We start from the raw sequence: 23760 nt of genomic DNA on the forward strand, positions 1-23760 counted from the left end.
TAATTGAATCACTGGGATTTAAAGCTAAGTGAGTGTTTCAGTGTCTTCTCAAAGTTGGACTCCATTTATTGAAATTTTGTGATGTTTTTGAAGCAAAATCGTGCATTTTATTAATGATGATCATTTTGTGTTGTGTATTAGCTGCATTGTTGTGTAAGAGACAACAATGAGATAAATAATTCTGGATTTTTTATGGACTTATCTTAAAGTGCTAAAAAACCCATAAATGACAGAAGTCTTGTGTAGATCATCATGTACATTACCTATTATTGTATTCCATATAGACAGGAAAACAGAAGCAGGAAAGCTAAGGAATCCCCTCAAAGCTGCAGAGTGAGGAGCAAGTGCTAAAATGAGGGTCAAATCAAGTAGTGCCAGCTGTTCAGAAGTGAAATGTTGTTGCTTTTATGCCATGCAGGAGACTAATAGGCAAGGTTCTATAAACAGTGTCAACAGGGTGGGTAGCTCCCTAATTCCCACTGCTATTAGCACCACTGCAGTATCACAGATGTTAGTATAAGCTACATGGCAATATTATGGAACTTTGTTTTCAGCATCTTGTTCAGAAGCAGGATCTTAAAATTATATCACATTAAGGAAGTGATCTAAATATAAGTACAGCCTTGCAGACTAGTGAGGGTTATTTTTTATTACTGCTGGACCAAACAAGAGTCAATAAATTACTTCTTTATCAAAGAAGCAGTTGCATATCTATTTTCTTTTCTGCAAAGACACCTGAAAACAGGATTTGATAGATTTGAGAGTGCCTACTTGCTATCCAACACTCAAAGTGCTGTCCAGAGGAACAGGCTGTATTCAGGAGCACTGTATTGGTCAGTACTTTCTCTGTGATAGTCCATCTACCATAGAGTGTTAAAAGTTACAGAATCACAGAATCACAGTACCAATAAGGTTGGAAAAAACTCCTGACATCATAAAGTCCAACACCATGTCCACTCTTTTCTTAAACACCTCCAGGGATAGTGACTCCACCACCTCCCTGGGCAGCCCATTCCAATGTCTCATCACTCTTTCTCCAAAGAAATTCCTCCTAATGTCCAACCTAAACCTCCTTGGTACAGCTTAAGACTATGTCCTCTCATCCTGTTGCTGGACTTTAATAGCACATTGTTATTTATTGTTGAAATAATATCCCTCAAGAAACTGACTTTATGCTGCCAATGTTTATAAGGTCCAGGTGCCAACGTGGGCAGTTGAGCACAAGGCAGGGCCTCTGAAATGTCTGGTTTATCAGCTCTGTATGTGGCAAACTGTCCTGGGAGTCAGGAGCCATGTAGAGAGGTATGTTGCTCATGAATGTGGGTGTCTAGTTTTAGTTTGAGGCTGTTTAGCTCAACCCTTAGAAATGCCAGAAGTGAGGGATGTACTGAATGGTGGGCATTTACAAGATCCTTGACTGAAGGAGAGTTTCTAAGTATGGGGCACAGAGCTTCCATGGTTTAGAAGTGTTAGCTGAGGACAGGTCTCTGCAAGGGTCTTGTACAAAACTCTTGGTGAAGTTCATGGTGTTAAGGGAGGGGAGATTTTACTACAGATTCTGTTTTGAAAGGATCTGGGAGACCACTGACTTAAGTAGATCAGTGTTCCTCTTCAGATAATCTCAGGGTAAACAGTGGGAGAATTGGCTTTTTAAAATTAGCATTTTTATATTGACTTACCTCAAAAGGGAATTTAATTCATTTTACTGTAAGGAATACTCCTGCAGCCTGAAAAAAGGAAACGTAGGGGAACTCTAACGAGTTTGTTGCTGCGGACTGGAATCCCCTTGTTGTTGTTGTTTGGGTAGCTGAGGGGCCTGTTTGACATTTGAGTGCTATTACGGGTAACCACCAGTCATCAGTAACCCAGAATTTCCATGCTGTCTGGAAAAAGAAATCATTTTTTTCTGCTAATTTCAGCAACTTGCTTTCATGCAGCCTTGAGGATCCTTGAGGATTTGCAGTGAATAATTTGACACTTGTGTTTATTCATTGTTGTCAGTAAGGTTTTGATGGGGACATCAAGTGATGTGTATGCGATGGTCGCTCAGAGTACTCTGAGGAGCTCTTGAATTTCCAATTACCCCTGTCCTATGTTAGAAAAAAGTCCAACCAAAACACTCTTTCGAAATAGTGACTGATTTTCTCATGTATGGTGGGTGTGTTGAAGGCGTAACTCAAAATTATTTTGCCATTTACAAGGCTGATAAACAGTTGCTACATGTTAGACTCACAAGTGTTAGGTGTGAGAAGCATATGCTTAGCATGATCCCCCAACCCTTCAGTAAGGAGTTTTGAAGGGTGAGTTGACTATCTTGAAGTACCGTCCCTCAGTAAGTTGGTTGTGTAACTAAGTGTAGAGAACCTTTGTGGATGTGATGAAGATCGATAAGGGCGTTCTCAGAACATCAGATAAGAGTCTGGGTTCACTGTCTTCTTATCACCCAATTTGTATCACTATCTGTCTTGTGAAAAATTACTCTGTACTGATGTAGAAATATAGCAGAAAAAATTCACTTTGTACTTCTTCCCTTTGGTTTGCTAACCACTAATTGGTAATCCATCTGTTAATAATCACATTGAGTAATGCAGGAATGGAGGTTTGATTCAAAGACTGACTTGGCTTAGTCAACATTTGTTTGAACATCGTCTGTTTCTCAGCATGTCTTAATTTGCTGCATACTTCATTGGAAGATTAGTGCCTTTTCGTTACTGAAAATAGTTTTAAAACTCCCTATTGCTTTTTCTATTTAAGCTTAAAACAACTCCTGATAATACTCAGTTAACAAGCTGTCCATGACTCTTCTTTGAAAGGATTATAATTTTTCTTACACAATAATTGTTGTGTAAGATATGTCATGTAACAAATATAAATGGAATAATTTTACCAAGTCATTTTGTTCTTGCAGTATAGATGATGCTTTAGAATGTTTTTTGTTCACCTACCAAGTAATCAAAGGCAAACACATGTGGACAGATGTGGTAGAAGTTGCTCCTTCATTTGCTGACTGTTGCTGTTATAGAGAATGACAAATACTTCTAAATAGGCTCTGATGCTTTTGTATTGGGAACAGCATCAATAACACTGCTACAGTTTAACTGGAGTGCTGAGTTAGCCATGGGGTGTGTTTCTACCTAACAAACTGAGAAAGCACTCAGGCTCCTGCTGCTGAATTTGAAGCAAGAGTAGGATATCCCAAGGTTACTGGATAGTTAGGCAAAAGGGCCTACTAAGACCCGTTAAGATTTATGCTTTGTCACTGAGAAACTGTGGAAATTGTGCACTAAATAGACTATCAGAAGCTGTGGTATGTCCAGATAAGGTTATAACCCTTACATAAACACAGCCAAATTTTCTTAATCTCTCAATCACCATCAAAAGCATGGCAAACTGGATCCATCAAACACATTTATTTTAATTGCAGAACCATCACAGCTGCATTCTTTATTTTTGTGTATGTTGTAGGCGATCTTTTCAGAGAGGATCAAGCAAGTGCTAGTGTTACATATTTTACTTAATACTGAACCATTCATATGCATAAATCTTTATACAGCTGAGGCCTTAGGGCCTGATCTTGTAGGCCGTTCTGTGGGGAATTAATTGTGGTATCAAAGCTCTAGGTAGCAGGGAGGGATGGGAGGAGGATAGGAAACAGCAGGAAAAAGAGCAGAGAAAATAAGCATGTTTGCACTTGTGTTCTGAAACTAGGAAACAAATGGTATTTTTTTTTCCTGCTGTATTTTAAAACTCATTATTTCCTAGCCTTTTTACATATTTGTATGTATGTGGCACAAAGCTTTTTATTTTTGTTTGTAAATAACATAGGAGTCATCTCACATGGATTTTAAGCCACAGTTATGTTTTGGGTTATTACCTGGCACTTGTATCTCTAAATTTTTGTATTTAATTCTGTTAGCTGCATTAGCTCCATGCATGTGTTATGCATATCTAAAAATAGGACAATACTTAAATACTGGTTTTCTTACTTAAAAATTATATATGTTTCATCTTTTATTTTTAAAATTTGGTTTCTGGTATTGAAACCTTTACATCCTATTTTCATGCAACTAAATTTTGATATCTTTACTTACAACTTTTTCTCAAATGTTTTTGTTGTGAACAACCCTAACCTATAATCCTAATTTATGTAGTTATACTTGTTAATGTCTTTATAGGTTGTTTTTCCTTTAAAAAAATACATTTTTCAAAGTAGCAATGCACCCCTAGGGTGGACATGTGGTATGTCTTCTGTTTTGTGAAAATCTTTTAGTTGCTGCAGAACCTGACAAGAGTTGTGAAGGATGGGGTGGAAAGAATTGATACCAGTCTGTTCATTACTACCTTGCAATCAGCCTCATGTCTGACCATGAGATGCTGTGTTGAGGATAAATAGCTCTGGTGTACTTTGTTTATTCTAGCTGAAGAACTGAGGCTGAGAAGCCTGTGTTATGCTGATAATTGAATAATACACAGGTTTCTATGGAAAATATGAGAAAACGTTTAAAAATCATGGCAAAAAACTACCAAGTTTAAGATTTATTTTTTTTCTGACTTGTTTTAAAAATAGCTACTCTAGATATCTATAGACAGCAAAACTAGTTTTAAGACAAATTGGCACACTGTAGGAATAAGGCAGATAAATTTACAGGAAGAGAGAGCTTTATAATGATTCTTCAGATCTGGTTTGAATGACAGTAGCATGAGCAAGCTACAGTCTAGGATTTTCCCTTAGGCTTTTTCTTACATGTGTAGGCAAGCACCTCACTAGTATCTCTTTATGGGAGTGCCTCCTTCCAGGATTTCCTGGAATTCCTGAAGATCCCTCTCTGATACCTGTGGCTAATGACTGCAGTAACATTTTTATCAGTCTCTGACAGCTGGGAGGTTTGATTTCAGTCTGAGTGACTGTTGGTCACCTTAGCTGATAGGATTCTTATAGATTTGAGATTCAAGAACATTCTGCAGATAAGCAAAATGACAGTGCATTTTTCACCCCTTCCTTTCAATAGGTATTTCACTAAATCCTCCAGTCTCCACTGTGCTGGGCTTTTACAAAAGAGGAATTCCTTGGAGACTGTGCTGGTTATAGACAGACAAGCTTTACAAACCAGAGGTTACAGACAGTCACCTTTGTGAGAAACACAAAGGTGGGAGAAAATTACTTCTCCCCTCTTTACAACAGAGCATGGAGAAGAAGCGATAAGGCAGATTTGGTTCTTGAACTTGATCCTCTACTGTCTCTCTAGCATCTTTCATCCCAGGACAGATTTTCTCACAGTGTTATCCTGTGCACAGTGCCCACCTGACTTCCTCTGTCTTGTCCCAAGCAAGCAGCTGCCCAGCTGAAGTAACACTGCAGCCACTTGGCAGCATCAGAGACTGAGGGAATTTTTATTTTTCAAGTTTTGAACTGCAAATCCTGTAAATTAATTTAAGAAATTATAGCCTCCAAAGCCATGTCAGGTATTACAGAGAGAGAAGAGATGGCAGAGAGAATTGTCTGTAGGATGATTTGGTTGCATTGACTGCCTTGGCAATCTCTAGCACAGTCATCTTACTTTCATTCCTGAAAGCAGAAAGGAAAGGAAATTTAAAACAGGCTAGCAAAAAACTTAGTAGTGGTAAGTTCCACACCATTACATTTCTGCTTTTTCCTTCTTAATAGTTCAGTCTTTAGCCAAGAAAACACAGCAGCCAGTTGAATTGTTAGCATTTCAGAGCATGCTGTCTGTGGTAGGCCACTCAAGATACAAAGGACATGGCTGTGAAATGCTGGGACCCCCCTTGCCCGTGCTGCAATGGGCACAGCCTGTTCTCAGTGCTGTGCAAAAGAGCCCAGAGGTTGTGGAACTGTAAGCCATAGAAATTGTATTTCCTAGCATAAAGTTTGAAGTTACATATTCTACAACATGGTTGGAGTTGACTGAGCATAGCTTCAGGTTCATTTGTGAAGGTATTCATACAAATGGGAAAATGAAAAAAATTAAAATTAAAAGAACAATAGCCCATATCCTCCTCTTCTTTTAATTTAGAGGAAGGTGGTTTTTTACTGCAGTTTAGAGCAAAGCTGAACCCAGCATATTTAGCTGTGACCTCTGCCTTGCAGCATTTGCCTAGCAAGGTGTTTCCCAGAAGCTTCATCCTGACTTCCAATAAAAAGCAAGGTATTTTCTGGCTTGCAGCAGATACATGGAGTCTTGCCAGCAAGAATCTGCACCTAAGAGTCACTTAACTTGAGCCTTTGATTTCTAACAGTTCTGTGTTCAGGGAGAGAATCATTAATAAAGCAAGCTGCAGTATTTATTTTCATTGCTTTCTTTATTCAACAACTGTGTCTCTTTAGGTAGTTGCTGTAATTTTCATTCCATAAAGGTTCAGTACAAAAACTGAGGTTCTTTTTTCTGGCTGATGCAACAAAACATATAATTGTTATTAAACCCTCATACAATGATCTTCTTTACATAAAACACTCCAACAGGACAGTTTTAAACTTTACACAGTAAATTAAGTCTTTCACTTTGCTCAGAAAATGCCTTTGGTTTCTCATATGAACATTGGGTTGTTAATGGCCTTTCCTGTCTCCTTTTCTTTTTAATTGTTTCTTTGCAGATCTGGGATTATTTTGAGAAGTTTAGATAAAATGCAGTAACAAATATGCTCAAGCTGTTAGAGTTGCTTTGAATTTACATCAATATAGTGCTGTTGCAAAATGTAATGAAATCAACATTGCATGATTCACAAGGGAACATAAGGAATGACAAAAATCATGGTGATATGTATGCTTAGTGATGTTAGCACAAAGCAATACTCCAGTCACAGAGACTGTTTTCCTCATGGATGAAGGTGCTATTGATTTTTTTATATTCTCTTTATTTCCCCCAAATTAAATTATGTCATTCAGACTTTCCAGTTGTCCCAGTCAGTGTACGTGTTACTCTGGGTAAATTGGATATTTAATGAGACATTGATTTGTCTTATTGGAAACCTAAATGAGTTTAAGAAAGCATTAATTATTAATTATTTAATCATTTAAGCTGGTATTGAAAGCAGGAGTGGAAGTCTCCACCTGTCTTGTCTTGAAAAATTCTTCTTTGTATGTCCCTGACCTGTGCCCAGCAGCATTGGAAGTTGAAAATATTATACAGCAACTTGAAAATTTGGAAAAGTTTTGATGTTGATCTCTTGTAATTGTAAAGACTATAACAGCTTTGACTTCTATAAGTACTGTAGCTTTCAAAAATTCATACTGAAAAGTGTTGAAAGAATAAAAATAAGACTAAACATTCAAAGAAATTGTTGCATCTGTTTGATCTGCGTGCATGCTTCCAGCATTCCTTTGTTCAAGTGAAGACACTACACTAGTTTGTTTAACTAGAGCAAGTTTAACAAATCAGTTGAATTCGTAGTCCAGGTACTTGTGATGGAATGACATTTGTTTGGAACTAAATCCATTGTGTTTGTAGGTGTTTGCACCTTGCTGATGTGAGCAAGGCCAGTAGATACACTGTGTTTAGTGGTCTGTGCACCTTGTTTTACTGGTTGAGCCAAGCTGGTGTCTGACATGATTTGCACGTAGACAAGTATCAGCTCACATCGTTTTACTGGAACTGGCAAATACCTGACTTGTGTTTATGTTGCACACCCATGCTGTAAGTATGCACTTTATGATATGAAGACAATCATCAGCCCCGGTACTGAAGCAAGTACCTGTTGCTCTGGTACCATCTCTCCCTCAGAAAGTTGTTAACTTACGTTCTTTTAATTTCTTTTGGCTGGGAAGGCAGTCATAGTGTTGATATATTTGGATGTGAAACTTCATTAAAGGCAACACAGCTTCTTAAGTTAGTGTTTGTCCACTCACTTTCTAAGGAATGCTGCTTCCAGAAATATGATGGATGTGACCATATGTGACCACTGTCTGACTTAACGTCTTAGATGCTTATGCAACTCTTTCCATCTCAGCGCCCAGGAACCTTGTCATGGTATTTACTCTCACAGCAGGGTGAGGTTAACAGTGCTGTTACACCCAGTTTACAGGCAGAGACACTGGAAACACAGATAAACCAAAACATTCAAATAACCTAACTTTAAACTGGTAGGTCCCAGGCTCAGAGACTTAGATAAACTTAACTGTCTGACTTTAGTCCTTTGGAGTTAGAGGATGTCATCCAAAGAGCCCAGATACCTGTTGTAGAGCAGGGGTTGGAATCTGGATTATCCAGATCCTAAATTAATGTCCTATTGCTAATTATACTGTCTGGAGTCTATTATTGTCTTAGACATGATCTAGAGTTGCCTTATTGCATCATTGCTGCTAGTGCTGATGCCTGAGAACATATCCTCTAGCATTTAGTTGATATGGAGAGGGTTGATGCAGGCAGAGCCTGAATTATTTACTCTCTCAAGATGTGAAATCCCTGTAAGGAGATGAAAGCAGCTCCTGGCTCACCTTTTCAGACCCAGGGCAGTTCACAACTGACATGTCCAGTAAGCTGGCTGGACTTCAGTCAGAAACATTTCCGTAAGCTGCTTGTAAAGGTATTTCACTTTTTTTTTCCTTCAAATCCCTGTTCTGTCCTCACTGGTAACTATAAAAGGTCACCTCTGTCACTGAAAAGCCTTGTGTGTATTACATATATCCAAAGGAAAAAGCTTGCAAGCAATTCCTTACAGGAAGGCAAAACTCAGTTACTCAGTTTTGACCTACAGTGCCAAATTCAGGCCAGTAAGACAAGCACCATAATTAGCTTCACTTAAGAGATCAACCTGGAAATAGCAACTAACAGTATTTGTATTCGTTTAAATGGCTTTAAAGGCAGAACTGGAAAGAAGCTGCATCACTGGACCAGTGTTATTTACATTTATTTACTCTCCTAAAGAGAAAAGATTGTTTCAGATCAATAGCAGAAGATCTGGAACCTGGTGTGCAGAATGTTAGTGTCCTCCACATGTGAGTTGAAGAGAGCAGAATGTTGCAGATGCAGATTTCACATTTAACCATATAAATCATGGGGAACATTTTCCCAAATTCTTGATCCAGTTCCTCTTGTGAGCAACTTTAAAAGTCCATTCTGTTAATTTTTTTCAGCTGGCATCAGGCCCATCTCAGGGTATCTGGTTCTGAGAGGGAATTTTCCTCATGATAATATAATTTGCTAGCACTTGTCTCTATGGTTCTTTCTTTGCTACTTTCTTCCTTTCCTTCTCTCTTTCTCTCCTTCTCTCTTTCTTACTCTCTTTCTCATTGCATAATCTATGTGTTTCCTTGGTTACCAGTCAATAGTCTTGTTTGGAAGAATAATAACTTCCACTCTAGAAATAGTATCACACTGCAGACTATTAGATGAGGTTCACTCAAGGTGAGGCATTCACTGGGCTCTTCACTGGAGCTCCTAATTGAAATACTGGTTGGCATTACCAGCTGCATTCTGTTCACCAGGTTGGGCTGAGTAACTGCTCAAGGGAAATAGGTGAAATGAGGCTACCAGAGAAGAGGGTGTTAAAAACTTTGAGCTTGAGTAGAGCAATTCAGCTGTTCATTTTCTTTGAAGTTTGGTGTGGGAGGTGTGGGTGGTGGTGGTGGTTAAGAACAAACAGCTACCATATTAATTTGGCTGGACTTATAACAGAAATTACTTAGAATATTTGTTATTCCTTATTCTTGATGCTGTTACTCCCCTAATCACATATTAGGCTTTTTATTATTAATCTTGTATTTATATAATACAGAATGATAGCAGCAGTTCTTCACTAAGGCATTTATGTAGGAGAGTAATATAGAAGGAATTCATGAAGTGATGGGTCTAGAAATTGCTAGGAATTCATTGAAGAAGGGGAGGAATCTGGTGTAGTAAATATGAGCAAGGTATCTCTTCTATTGCTGTGTAAGCAGCAACCTGAAAAACTGCATAGTCCTGGTGGGGGTGATGTCAGGAATTGATCAGGAAAGGAAAAGATCTCCAGAAAACTCCAAGATAAAATAATGAAGATGCTTCCCAGTGACAGTGAGAGGGATGTAGCTGTATCAGCACTCAGTCCTTCGCAGGCCGGGAAAAGTAGGACAGGAATGGTAAAAGACAGAGGCATGGGTAGAGATATGTTTTCTCTGAGATGTTCTGATGAGCACCACTAGTTTGAGAACAATATTAGAAGGAGGCAAACTTTCTACTGCTAGAATGGGATGTGGGAGGGAGAATTGAAGGAACATAGGTTTGTTTGGGAACATTCTGGGTAATACTTTCCACTTCAAATGGTACAGTTTAGGTTAAATCTTGCTCTGGTTTACAGCCATGCATTTCTGTTGGAGCCCCAAGATGCCACAAGATACATCTGAAGAAAAAGTTAAACGTCTTTTACAGAAGCCAAATGTGGAGCAATTAAACTTTTATTATGACAACGAAATACATGAACCTTTCCTGTTCCTGTCCAAGCTCTGCTAAGGACAGTTGGATGGCTGATTACCACTATCTGGAATTGTGTCTCCCTGACTATATTGCATATACTTTAGTAATTTCTGCCTACTCATAGTTTCTCTAAGTTGAATGCAGAGAGGAATTTCTGCTAGAATTAATGGGAGTAGAAACAAATAATGTTGTCTTCTTTTCTCTTCAGGAGTGCTTTCCCTGTGTCTCTGCTGTAGCAAAAAGGAGATGTTTGTAGTTTATATTTACTGTAGTCATTTCATATAGAATGCCTGGTTTATCTGGTTTCCCAGAACTTGATTTGGCATTGCTTTCCTTTAATCCTTTTTGCTTAGATTATATTTTTTTCTTGGATTAAATTAGCTCCTCCGTTGGAGAAGCACACACTCATGTTCTTGGATAGAAAACTGTAGGCATTCTGAAATGCTCTGTGGCACTGAAACTGTGGGGACAGTTTTTCTTTGTCTTTCCATGGCAGCCTCAGTGGAAAGAGGTAGTAGTTGATGTAAATGGCTTAAACTACTGGTTTATGAAAAGACTATATTTAAATAAAATGGTGGTGACTTTTTAGATGAGCCTAAAATAGGACCAGATACATTTGTATTATGGTCAAAAGTGTCTGAGAACACAGAGTTATGTACAGGAGAAAATATTCTTTTTGTTTGGGTTGAAATATTGTTTGTTTGTTTGTTTTACAGTGGCCCATCCTCAGGAGCCTCACCACCCCTCTGAAAAGCCAGTCATCCACTGCCATAAATGTGGGGAGCCATGTAAAGGTGAAGTACTCCGTGTTCAGGCCAGACACTTCCACATCAAATGCTTCACCTGCAAAGGTAAGACCTGGATATTGATCTGTTAGAAATGAGTGTATTTATGCACTGGTATGCAAACATCTGCAATTTAGTTGAATTACATGAGACATTTGGTTTTATGGGGGGGGAGGATGAATTTGCTACCACTAAAAATCACAGAATCACAGAATATCATGAGTTGGAAGGGACCCACAAAGATCATTGAGTCCAACTCTTAGCCCAGCACAGGACCATCCCCAAGAGTCACACCATGTTCCTAAGAGCATTGTCCAAATGCTTCTTGAACTCAGGCTTGGTGCTGTGCCCACTGCCCTGGGGAGCCTGTTCCAGGGCCCAACCACCCTCTGGGTGAAGAACCTCTTTCTGAGATCCAACCTAAACCTCCCCTGACACAACTTCAGGCCATTCCCTCAAGTCCTGTCACTGGTCATCACAGAGAAGAGATCAGTGCCTGCCCCTCCTCTTCCCCTCATGAGATCTCTCCTCAGTCTCCTCTTCTCCAGCTGAACAAACCAAGTGTCCTCAGCTGCTCCTCACACGGCTCCAAATCAAGGCCCTTCACCATATTCATTGCCCTCCTTTGCACGCTCTCTAAGAGCTTAATATCTTTCTTATATTGTGGTGACGAAAATTGCCACTCAAGGTGAGGCCTCCCCAGAGCAGAGCAGGGCAGGACAATCATCTCCCTCGACCGGCTGGCCATGCTTTGCCTGATGCACCCCAGGATATGGTTGCCCTCCTGGCTGCCAGGGCACCGCTGACTCAAAGACTTGGAACAGCACGTTCTGTTCTGAATACTTATGTGTTCATTCTTGTTCTTTTCTCCTGTACACTGGGTGCAAGCTAAACAATAGAAAATTGTACCTGAAAGAAATAAAAAAAAAAACTTAGCTCTTATTAATTTTATTTGCAGTTTTATTTACTTCATGCAGTTCTACGTAGACAATGAGTTTCATATATTTCCCAGACAGTGAATTAAGCTTGGTCTTCCATGCTTTTGAGTCTCTGGGCCTCCCTCTCCGCTGGCTAGGATTTTCCAGGATGCACACATGCTTTCATGGAGGCCTCACCTGTTTTGGAGCCCAATTTGGTTGTGTGTGTAAGGAAGCTGCATGGCAGGCAGCTGTGTTATGGGAAGAGCTTTGCCTCCTGTCAGCCCTGGTTCTTCAAAGGGGTTCTAAGGCTTTGGGCTGTGGAGCTGCCTTGGGAATTGGGAGAGAACGACCTGTTGCACAGAGCGAGGACCTGAAGGGCTCTCGGCAGCTCCAGCTCATACCACCGAGCCCTCTGTGACCACAACAAAGACTCACTGTGTTTTTTTACAAAAAAGAGGTTTAATGAAGCGTTAAATAATTATAGAACTATGCTTTGTGAATTCATGGCCTTTGAAGATGGGTGTTCTGGAGCAGGAGGCAATCCTGACTCCTTCATACAGCTTCTGTTTAATGAACAACAATGCAGCACTGGCTGAATTAAGTAACTGCAGTACGTAGGATGAAAGGTGAGAATAAGGAGAAATACACAGGCCCATGTGGAACAAGGGAAGCACCTGCTGATTCAGTTCCAGCATAGCACAGGAGAGATACAATCGAAGGACTTCAGGCTCCAGGTGAATGTGGCCAAGCTGGTGGCAAACATGGAGAAGGGTGCTGGAGCAAATCAGAGTAACTGAGCAACTAAAACAGAGTAGAAGAATCTGTATTATGTAGTTTTTCACTTCTATTACACCTGTTACTTTTTCTGAAAGTCCATATCTAGTGCATGTACTGCAGATCCAGACTTTGTAAAGTGCCTCAAGCCCAATTCCTGAGTTTCAGTTATATTTTTCATGTTCTAAACATGGGTGGAATAGTACTGTAGTGTGATTGCTGAGTTCTTCTGCTTTCTGAATATATGGAATATAGCAGAAAATAGAAATAGCTGTTTTCCTATGTTATTAGAAGTCACTTGAGTTAATTGCATGTTGAAAAATGAATGGCTAGAACCTAAGAAATTATGTTTGTTACCTGTGGTTTTTAATTAAATACAGCTAAATAACTCAAAAAATGCTTAACTTTCTCCTCGATATTAACATCTTTCATCTGTGCCAAACTGGAATGGCATCAGCCTATCATGGAAGGCAGCAAGGAGCACTATCTGCACTATTTCTGAAATGCTTGGGGAAATGTGTATCTCTTTCTCTATTACAGTTGCTGTATTTCAAGCAGTACTTGATGCAATATAATCCTTAAGCAGTTCAAAGCCAGCAATTGTTTCTTTTCTTGTTTCTGCCTGTAGTGAGTTGTGGTCTCAATTTACAGAAGACACTGGATTAGGATATTTTCAGCATCAGGCCAGCTGAGACCCTTTGAGTCATGAAGGAGAATGGTAATTCAGACCAGGCAGCAAACAGTGTGCTTAGGACCTCCGATAAAGCAAGGGGGCAGATGGAACAGGGCTCTGGAATTGTTGTCCTGATGAATGCACCACATTAATCTTGCAATTTTTTTGGGTTTAATAGCTGCTTTTGTGCTTTGACTATTCTGTTGGTTGGGTTTACTAGGATACATTTTTTCCCCTACCCTAGAGCAATATCTAAACTCATCTTGGCTTCTGTTTGTGACAGTATTTGCAATCTAATGATGGTTTAGTATTCTGTAATATTATCTATCTCATGACTGTTTACATGAAGATCACCAGAGAAAGGAGAGATATAGAAATATCATGCAAATGAAACTATGATTTATATCATTAACTTTTTAAGGAAAATTTGAGTTTGTGAAAGGTAACTGGTTGCATATGTTCACTTATTGTTTAGTGGGAGGGGGTGACAGTGTGGCTTCTGCTGGTTGTAGTATCTACATGTTCCAGTTTGAACTGAGAAGGTCAGTGCTGAATCTTAAGAGACTTTTCCCATGCTGCTCATTCAGTTTGTGCCTTATTATTTGGGTTTGCCAGGGAGTGTTGTCTGTTTAGAGTTCAGTTGTCTTTCACTGAAAGAAAGGAAAAGGGTGTGTATGGGAGGTTGCTCCAAATCCTGTTTTGAATCTTATACCCGGGCTGCAGATCTTGTATACTGTTTGCCTCTCTTACTTAAGTGAATGCGGTTTTTGTTTAAACCATATAGTTATTTACTTACATTGCATGTTGTCTGACCATATGCTTCATACAAGTGGGACACAGCAGTTCAAGTAAGTGGGGTTTTTTTCCTCTTCGTCTGATGAGTTTTTAATTTGACATGACTGCGACTCCACAGGAGGTGTATATACTCTATAAACCCTCCTCAGTTTATAGAGTAAGTTGTTAGCTAAAGAAAACAGCTGATACTGGGACAGAACTTATCAGCTGCATCTACAGGTGGCTTCCTTATCTTTCTCTTTTTTGTATACTAAACTTTGCTCTTGAGACTTCAACTCATACATCTGCAGCATGAAAGTCTTGAACAAGCTCATACTTGTCTAACTGTTTTCATACCTGCTGAAAGTGTTGCAACTTTTACCCAAAGACTTAGAAGATGTGGAAAAAATCCATTTCCTCATAAAGCTGTCACGCTAGTTGTGTAGTTGCAGAGTTTCAGTGTGATCCTGTTCTTTGCTCTGGTATGTATTTCCTTTTTTTTTATTGCCATCCATGCTCTCAACTTTGTGTTTACATCATGCTGTAATGCTGCTTCCCTAGGTTATGTCAGAGCCTCTTAGGCACTCCATGACTGCTTGGCATGCATGTCAGTGGTGGCTGTTGCACTGAAGGAACACAGTGACCTCAGTCTCCGTGCTGCATCAGCCAGCCCAGGACATGCTCATGCGTCATGTAATGTGATCAGACAGTCGTCTTCCCCTGTAGTTTGGTGCTGCATCCATCTCTGGAATCTTTCTCAGAACAGAGTAATAGCTTCCTGACAAAGATGACAAGTGAAACCTCCATGGACAGATGTGTTCCCATGCCCCCATGATAAGATGCACCTCGCTGTGACTCTGCCTGTTGAGAACCACGTGTGTCCCGCTGGTTGTCCTATCTGCCTGGCATGGCTGGCCAGTTCTATTTGTGGCTCCTGATAAGAGCTGGTAGAAAAACAAAGAGCTGAAAATGGTGTGGCTGTCCCCGGGAAGGTGAGCTCTGCTGGCCCCCCGATAGGCAAAGAATGTCAGGCAGGCAGCAGCTGACTCGGAGCTGGAGTTAACAAGGGAATGATGGACAGAGGAGGGATAAGAGAGATTTAGGAGTGCTCCTGCAGCACAATTCAGAGCAGTTGTCTTTTGCTGTTTTATAACAAAGTCACTTGCCTTGCTAAGGATTTACACTGGTTTGTGTTACAACTGCAAATTTAATTGGATTCTGTGTTACCTCCAGTTGTAATAAGTCTTAAGTTCTGTTTTAGTAGGAGTACACTACACTTACCATACCAACTTGTTAATGTCTACCAGGCACTGAAAGCAGCAGGCTGAGAGGAGGGAAGGTTAAATGAGGAGGTTGGAGGGAGAGCAGATTGAGCTGGAGACATCATTGGTTTTGTCTTTAATAAGCATTAAAATTAACAAGAATGAATTCGTAGCTTATGAAGAAGTAAAAAGTTTCTTCTAAGTATATACAGGGATAACCTTTCTGGAAAAACTACGACTACTCACCACAATGCTGTTCCATATGTAACTGTGTGTGGGAGCAGGCCCTAAATTACTCTGCATGAGCAGAGATTTTAATATCTCAATTTAAATTGTGATCTGATACAAATGATAATTTTCTACCATTGTCAGTTGATAACAGTTCATTTTACCTTATTCCATGCACTAGGAGAGGAAACTTTGAGGGTAGAAAAATTGCTATAATAAGGCTTTATTATTAAGCCTGTGATTCATCTTCTGGGCTAGAGGGAAATGCTGGTTTCAATACACTGTATTGCTTAACAGAAAGAGCTTTAAGCTTTGATAGTAACAATGTAAAAGTTTACATAGCTTGATTTTGGTACACGTAGAGATCAGTTGCATTATTAACAAGGTAGTGTAGTATTTGCAGTAGGAGTATTTCAAATAGACAGTGTCCCTGTTCTTGATGTTGAATATAAATTGGAAAATGTAGTTACCTTCCATAGGGCAATATAAACTAAAAGATATTTAATCTCATAGATAAGCAGTCCTGCCATAAGAATATAGATGGTGTCCTAAAGTTTTCTAGCCCTCACTATCATAGAATCATAGTACATTTTAGGTTGCAAGGGACCTTAAAATCACCTAGTTCCAGCCCCTATGCCATGGGCAGGGACAGCTTCCCCTCAACCAGGTTGCTCAAAGCCCCATCCAGCCTGGCCTTGAACACTGCCAGGGATGGGGCAGCCACAGCTACGAGGCATAAACGTCTATAATTTGATTAAGCAATGCCAGGTGGAAATGTTTCACTGTGTATGGTGATATCAAATATCAAAAGGCAATTACCTGCTAATAATCTTGCTAATTATAAGGCCAAGCCAAGTCTTGGCATCCAGAAAGCATTCCACAATCCTAGAGTATTCCTCTGAGAAAAAACTTTAAGCTTCTATTAAAACATTGTTATAAATCAGCATAAAGCAGTTTCTTAATTATGGAATAAATGTGCTAATTTTCCTCCTTTGAGTTACATTTCTTTCAAGCTTATTTAGGAAAGCCCATATCAATATGTATTTCCAGAACTCTCTGTGGTATGTTTAGATTCCAGGCACAGGTCTGAGTTTTTTTATGTGATGGGTTTTCAAGACTACATCATCTGTAGTTCAGTGAGCTTGGCAGGGAAGGGGGAGGGTTCCTAAGTTTAGATTGTGACTTTGAACTGGATCTTCCTCCCTTGAAGGACTGGGAAGAAGTTAGGGTCATGTAAGCAGACACTATATCAACAGTTGGAATGCGTTTTAAATCATTAGTTCTTTGACCTTTGATCTGTCATCAGATTCTTTCAGTGGCAGCAGGAGGAGGCTGCAAATTGGCTGCTGGGTAGTTAATGCTATAAATAGTTCAGTGTGAGTGGATGGAAAGTTTAAATATGAAGACATTCTGATAGTAGATATCCCATGCAGTGCTTGAAAAGATTTCTGCATTTCCACGAATACTTCTGAAGAAGCTTGTTAACTCCCCTTTTCAGCTTGGTTATTGAAACAGCCTTTAACATTATCAAGTCAAGTCTTTTAATTTTTATCAAGAGTATTTGTATTTTCTTTTTTTTTTTTTCCCCGTAAACCTGAGTGCTTTGGCTTTCATTTAAAGAAAAGGTAATTTCTAGTCATTAAAATATAAAAATTTTGGAAGATATGAGCCTGAAGTGCTCTAACAGGCAAATAAAACCAAAAAGGACAGAAATGTTACAGTATCCTGGTTTGAACGGTCAGGACTCTGGGGATCTGACTGAAGATTTGGAGGATTATGACTCTACATCCTTTATCCATGGTAGAAAGTGCCATAGAAGGACATGAGGAAGATTAAGTTAAGATTTTAAGAGTGAAAATGAAAGAGAAGTACTTGTTGTTGAAGAGATTAGTACACAAATCTAATGAAAAAGTGAAAAGGGGGGCACACTGTTTTTTGTGTGCACAGGGAGACCAAAGGAGGGAGACATATTTAAGGACAGCAAATCAGGTTTGAACAGTTGAGAAATGGGATTTGGTTGTTCTGGGAAGCTAACAAAGGTTAAAATTTCTCCCATGTCAGGAAATGGGATTCAGATGTGAATTCATCCATTCAGGCTCAGTTACAGCTGTGAGAGTAATTGCCATTTCTGCATTTGCATCTCTTTGCTGCTGTGTCTGGAAGGCTGTTCTTGTTCTTGCAGTGATACCTATTGGTATTTCACTTCAGGTTCAGTTTCTTCCCATTCTGAAGAGAAGAAGAGAAGGGACAGGCACTGATCTCTTCTCTATGGTGACCAGTGACTGGACCCGAGGGAATGGCCTGAGGTTGTGTCAGGGCAGGTTTAGGTTGGATATTAGAAAGAGGTTCTTCACCCAGAGGGTGGTTGGGCACTGAACAGGCTCCCCAGGGCAGTGAGCACAGCACCAAGGCTGACAGAGCTCAAGAAGCATTTGGCTGATACTCTCAGGCACATGGTGTGACTGTTGGGGATGGTCCTGTTCAGGGCAAGGAGTTGGACTGGATGATCCTTGTTGATCCCTTCTAACTCATGATATTCAGTGTTTCTGTGATTCTGCAAAGTGGATCTTGCTTTGCTCTTGAGATTAGAATACTAGTGATGACAATTAGTTGATACTGATCTTAGTTTAGCTGCGCTTGAGGTCTCTTTCAGTGACCAAACATTTGACAGGAAATGAAATTAATTGCACTGCTTGGCTGATGTTGACCAATGCTGACAGATGCCATGTCAGATTTTTAAAAAGCTGCTGGATCCCTTTGAAAGTAGAGGGCCTGCAGGATGCTTTACAGGTGCTTGATTAGTGGGGCAGAGCATCCATATGAGAATACAAAAAGTTGCTTGGGTTTGTCGTCAATGCATCCTTCATTTGCCAGACTTGGATGAGGTTTGGTTTTGTTCTATTCTTACATTCTTTATTTGCTTATTTAAAATCTTTTTAGAGAGATCTCTCATCTAGATAGTTACAGTCAAGCTATCCCAGGCTAAACTTTGACATTTTTCCATTGATTGCATTTTCTTCAAGGTTCATTTCCCACAGACCCGTAAATGACTTTGATCTCTACCTCGTGCTTAGTCTAATGTGAAAGGTGTTTTAAATGGTTGAACGATTCCTGCCATTGTTCCCATCCTGCTGCATGAAACATTGGTATTTCAGTGGGGAAGTGGGGAAGCTGTCACATTGCTACATTATATACAGCTGTTTGCTTGCCGTTGGGCCCACGTATGAGCTATTGGCTGTTAGATTGCTAGAAAGACTGAAATATATGCATATAAAACGTTTCTCTGTGCAGTGTTGTTTGTATCTCCTGTGATAAGGAGAAAAGCGAAGACTGAAGGACTGAAGGCAGTGTCATGGCATTGATTGGGAAGTTGATCAAGTTAAAACATCACTTTCGGTTTCAGTTGAGTGAGTGCTTGCATTACATGCCCAGGGGGTTCACTCAAGTACCCCACTGAGAATAACTTGTGTCGTCATGACAGTGTCACTCAGTACTTGTGCAGGCAGGATGCTTGAAATGGAGGGTCAGGATTTTTCAAGGGAAGAGGAGAAGAGCCTGACTGGAGGCTAGAGGATGATTCCCAAGGGAATCTCAGACAATTTAGAAGAGGGGAGAAATGCAAATATCTTTTGCTCAGGAGGTATGTATATATCTCTCATCAGTGTATGACAGAAAAAGTCTCCAGTGACAGGAGTGTGGCAAATGGTCATCAGGATTTCTGTTTTTTAATGATGCCTTGCAATCTCTGCAGTGGTAGTGCTGCAGCATGGCTTCTGAGATTTATCATTCTCATGTGGCCTTCTGATGATGCTTCGATGTATATTCATTCTTTAAATTACTTATACCATCAAGAAAAGTGTTGATATAAGAAAAAAAAGGCAGAGAAAGGCTTGAAATGCAGAAACTTTAATAAGAACATGAACCTTGCTTTCATCAATATGGGATTTGTTAAACTCTTACACGAAAAAAAGAAACAGATTTTTCCTGTGTATTTGTTTGGATGATGTTGATAAACTGAAACGATGCCAAATTCCATTCTACCTTCAAACAAGAGATCCATTATGCCCTAAGAATAGCTGTTGTATGAATATTTCCCTACTTGAGAACAGCACCATTATTCTATGAAGCTTAGAAATACGAGAAAGAAATAAAACCCCAACAGGAAATTGAATTTGCACCTTATTTAATGCATGGTAACAAAGCAGATCATTAGATTTTTCTTAATAAATAAAATTCACTTCTGCAAACTGAGAGCCCTCTCTCAAGAGGGCAAGAGTCTGCTTGTGTGGTTTTGTTTCTTCAGTGTTGAAACAATTTTTACTTAATGTCAACATAGAGTTATTTTACTAAGGGCCTGGTTTTTCAACTCTCACTGACAATAAGCTTGAGGAAATCCTGCATAATGCTCAGTAGGATCAAATCCTACTTCCATTCTCTTTGAAAAAATCTGATCTCTTCATTTTCATCATCTCTGTTAAAGCTGGGAAGTGACTCATCTTAAGAATGGTCCTGGTCCCGTGGAGATCCCAGGCAGTTGGATTGCTCTTGAGCAGCTGCATTTTGTCATAATAGCCCAGGTTTGCATACACAGACCCTGTAGCTTTGAGAGCTGACAGCAGCACTGACAGCGTCTCCAATCCTTTTGTCCTTTAAGGATGCAAAAAAGTAGCTCCAGAGAGTAGTTCAAGACAGAAAAAGCTGGCAGGTGGGTGTTTTCCATACAGTGGGAGGCAGAACTGTATTCCAGCTTATTCCATTCACAAGAGAGGCAGGATTATTTGTTTGCAATATGAAACTCTTTGATATACAGACTCTGAGAAAAAGGCTGCGTTCCTCCTGGAGCTTTTGAAGATAATGGTTTTCTTTTTTCATTTAAAGAAAAATGCTGATTTTTTTTGTCTCTATGCTTGTGGTACCGTAGGGAACAGAAATGCTCCCCAGCGTCTCCTGTTTTAGAAGGGAGATCTTGGTCATGTAAACAGAATGTCTTCCATCATACTGAGAAGGAAGAATCTTAGGGAAATGTTACTCTCCTGTAGAAGTATTTCCATGTGATGGATGTTTACAGAATACTTCTTGCATTTTGCCTTCTCAGATGCAATAGTGATTTGTGCATCACTATTGGCTCCATGAAGTAATTCTTTCAAAGTTGTTTTTCCCATCAGTATAGGAAAAAACAAGAATATAGTTTGACATTTCCTATTAACTGTCATCACTTAGGTATAGTTTTTTCTTTGATGACATGATACGTGTATCACAGCAATTGCTTAGGTCACACCATTAGGATGTATTGTACATATGTAGCATTCGCAGCTGATTTCTCTTCACTGCCTCTGCTGTTTGTGGCATGAATGTTACTGGGCATATGGTCTCTCTTTTTAATAAAAAACAATCACAATTTGTACATCTTTTCTGTGTTACTTCTATAGTGGTCATAAATATGTGTGCTAAGGCACTGCATTTCAGCTTGAAGGGTTATATTGTCAGAACCATGACTTCTGCACAGTTGCCAAAAGCAGGAAAAAAAAAAAGAACAAAAAGCTGTTTAAATCCTTTCCCTGTTGTACACCAAGTGTGGATACAGTCATGTTCATCCTTTCTGGTTTGATCTCTGACTCAAAGTGAAAGCAGCAGGCTGGAACAGCATTTTTCCAACCATGGATGTTAACAGTCTGGGTGACCCTTGTTTTGCCCATGTAGCTTAAAGCTGTGATTAGTGATAGGAACACATGTGCTAAATTGACTGCAAAAATCCGTTGTAATGTGGGGTTGCCAGAGTTTGTCTTTAATTCTTTCAGATTGGTGTATGCTTCCTGCTGTGAGAATGCCAGAGATGATGAATCTGCTGGTGGATCACTTCTGCTCGTGCCTGAATTCATGACTTGCCAGTATGAGACAGTTTAACTCAGAAATTCTGAGTTATTGACAAAATGAATTAGAGATTGGGTGAAAGGAGACTTCAGAAAGAAAAGGGCGATAGAGGAAGCTTCTTTTTAATGATAGTAATTACTGTCTTCAAAAGACTTGCCCAATAATTTAGCCCCCATTTTTGTCAGTAGGCTTGAATCTCTGTAGCAATGCATGCAAAGAGAGTAGAGCCAATAACTGGAATGCATGAACCCTTTCATTCAAAGTCTGTAGTGTTTTTTGCAATCTACGATCTGCCACAGACCTCTGTATGATACGTTGAAGCTGGATTTTCAGAAGAAGCTGGAACAGAGGTGGCAGTAAAAGTTCCTTTTGATCATCCCAGCTTATTAGACCATTGCCTTGGCAGGTAAAGAGGGCTGCAATGACCGAATGAGTTCTCCAAAAAGTGACTCATTGGTAGAACTGGGGACCATAGTGAAGAGCCAAAGAGTTCATATATGCAGCTTCTGAGGCAGATACAGCTGCATGCTGAGTGACTTCAGCTTGAGGCTGAAATGTATATAGACTTGGATGTTAAAGCTACAAGTTAAATTAAAAATGTGGTTTAAATAATTGCACAGACACATGACTAGCTCTTTATGAAATTTAGCAGCTTCTGAAGCATGTGGTATTGACCACTCCATGACCATGCTCCAGTTTGTGCACTGTAACCACAGGATCTAATAGTCTGAATACTAAAGTAATCCCTAACAACTTTCTGACATTAAAGCAGAATTCTCAGTTACTCCATGACTTAATTGTAAGGATCCACTCAGAGTAACTTAGAGAAGCAAACCTATTTAGGTAGGTTTAGGTCTCGCCTCTGGACCTGCAGTGGAAAGTTACTACGTGGTGCCAACTCAGGAAGAGTCTAAGGTGATGTGGTGTGGAGGTCACAGTGCTTTCTGCCCAATGGTTACATGGTATTGTACCATTAGTTTGAAACTAATATTTGAAACAAAATGGAGATCAGTAGAAGAAAACAAAGGAATGAAAGAGGGTTTTTTTTTTCTGGAGGTGTACCTAAAAACCAGCATGGAACATTTTGGAGCAGTAGTTCTTTTTAATTCCTCTCAGTCACTGATAATTCAGTTTTGGCTGCTTGTGGATTTAGTGCCACCATGAAATGTAATTTGTTTGCACGTGAAATATTATCATTGTTCTATGTAGAAATGTGAAACTAGAAAAATGCTAGTACTGATACTGCTTTAATTCTAAGCTGCATTATAGTATATACTGTTCTATTAATTATTGTTACAGTAACAGTCATTAGATATCCAGGGCTGGGAAACAGACAAACAGAATTTGAAATCCCTGCCCCAAATGCCTTGCAATGTTAATTTTCAAGGCAGGTAGTTTATAAGATATTAGCCCATTATAATGGGAGTGAGAAAGAATGTTGGGCACAGTGTTGTGCTTGGGACTTATGGCAGAAAGAAGAACTGAACATAGTTCCCCTGAAAATCTTTCTGTATTTCATATTTTAATTTTTCAAGGACTTTGTAACTGCAGGGACCTAGAATGCTTCTTATTTAGTTTTCCTTAATAATCAAAATTTCTGATATACAATATTTCTGATATTTGATCTAAATGTACTTGAGTGTTTTGGAGAGGGATGAAATGGAATTGCTTGCAGAGTAAGCCAATGTCCTAGCCTGCTGTGAAGAGTGGTCTCTCTTATTGAATTACACAGATACAGCAATATACAGAGGAGCAGTAGGAGTGGCTGAAACCAAAATACCTGGGAGCAGCTGCATATAAATTTTTGGTGCTACTGGGAGACACTGAGTAGGTAGTTTCAAGTTTTTTGTTCAATCCAAGCTAAAGGCACAGTGTGAAATTAAATCTCCCATCTCCCATGGCACTCTCTCTTCATGGGATTTGGCTGTTATAGGCAGGATTTCTTTCTGTCTCTGTGTTGACCAGAAATGCCAATGTAGCACTGTGAGTATTTTTTTAAAGCAAAAAAGGCACCTGGTTATGATGTGTTTTGGTTTGGGTGAGTAAGTATTTTACAGTGGAAAAACTGCC

At 39.6% G+C, this 23760-nt stretch overlaps 1 protein-coding gene across 21 annotated transcripts in view; it reads left to right on the plus strand.

Annotated features, from left to right (window-relative positions):
* Nucleotides 1-23760, plus strand: part of ABLIM1 (actin binding LIM protein 1) — a 199922-nt gene that overhangs the window by 81862 nt on the left and 94300 nt on the right. For all 21 annotated transcript variants that reach the window (XM_051801135.1, XM_051801131.1, XM_051801133.1 and 18 more), the window contains one exon: nucleotides 11120-11254. In XM_051801135.1, coding sequence (XP_051657095.1) covers nucleotides 11120-11254 — 135 coding nt within the window. The remainder of the gene's footprint in view (nucleotides 1-11119; nucleotides 11255-23760) is intronic.

The sequence above is a fragment of the Manacus candei genome, unplaced genomic scaffold, assembly GCF_025592945.1.
Source record: "Manacus candei isolate 608988 ecotype Guabito, Panama unplaced genomic scaffold, ASM2559294v1 h1tg000050l, whole genome shotgun sequence".
NCBI lineage: Eukaryota > Metazoa > Chordata > Aves > Passeriformes > Pipridae > Manacus > Manacus candei.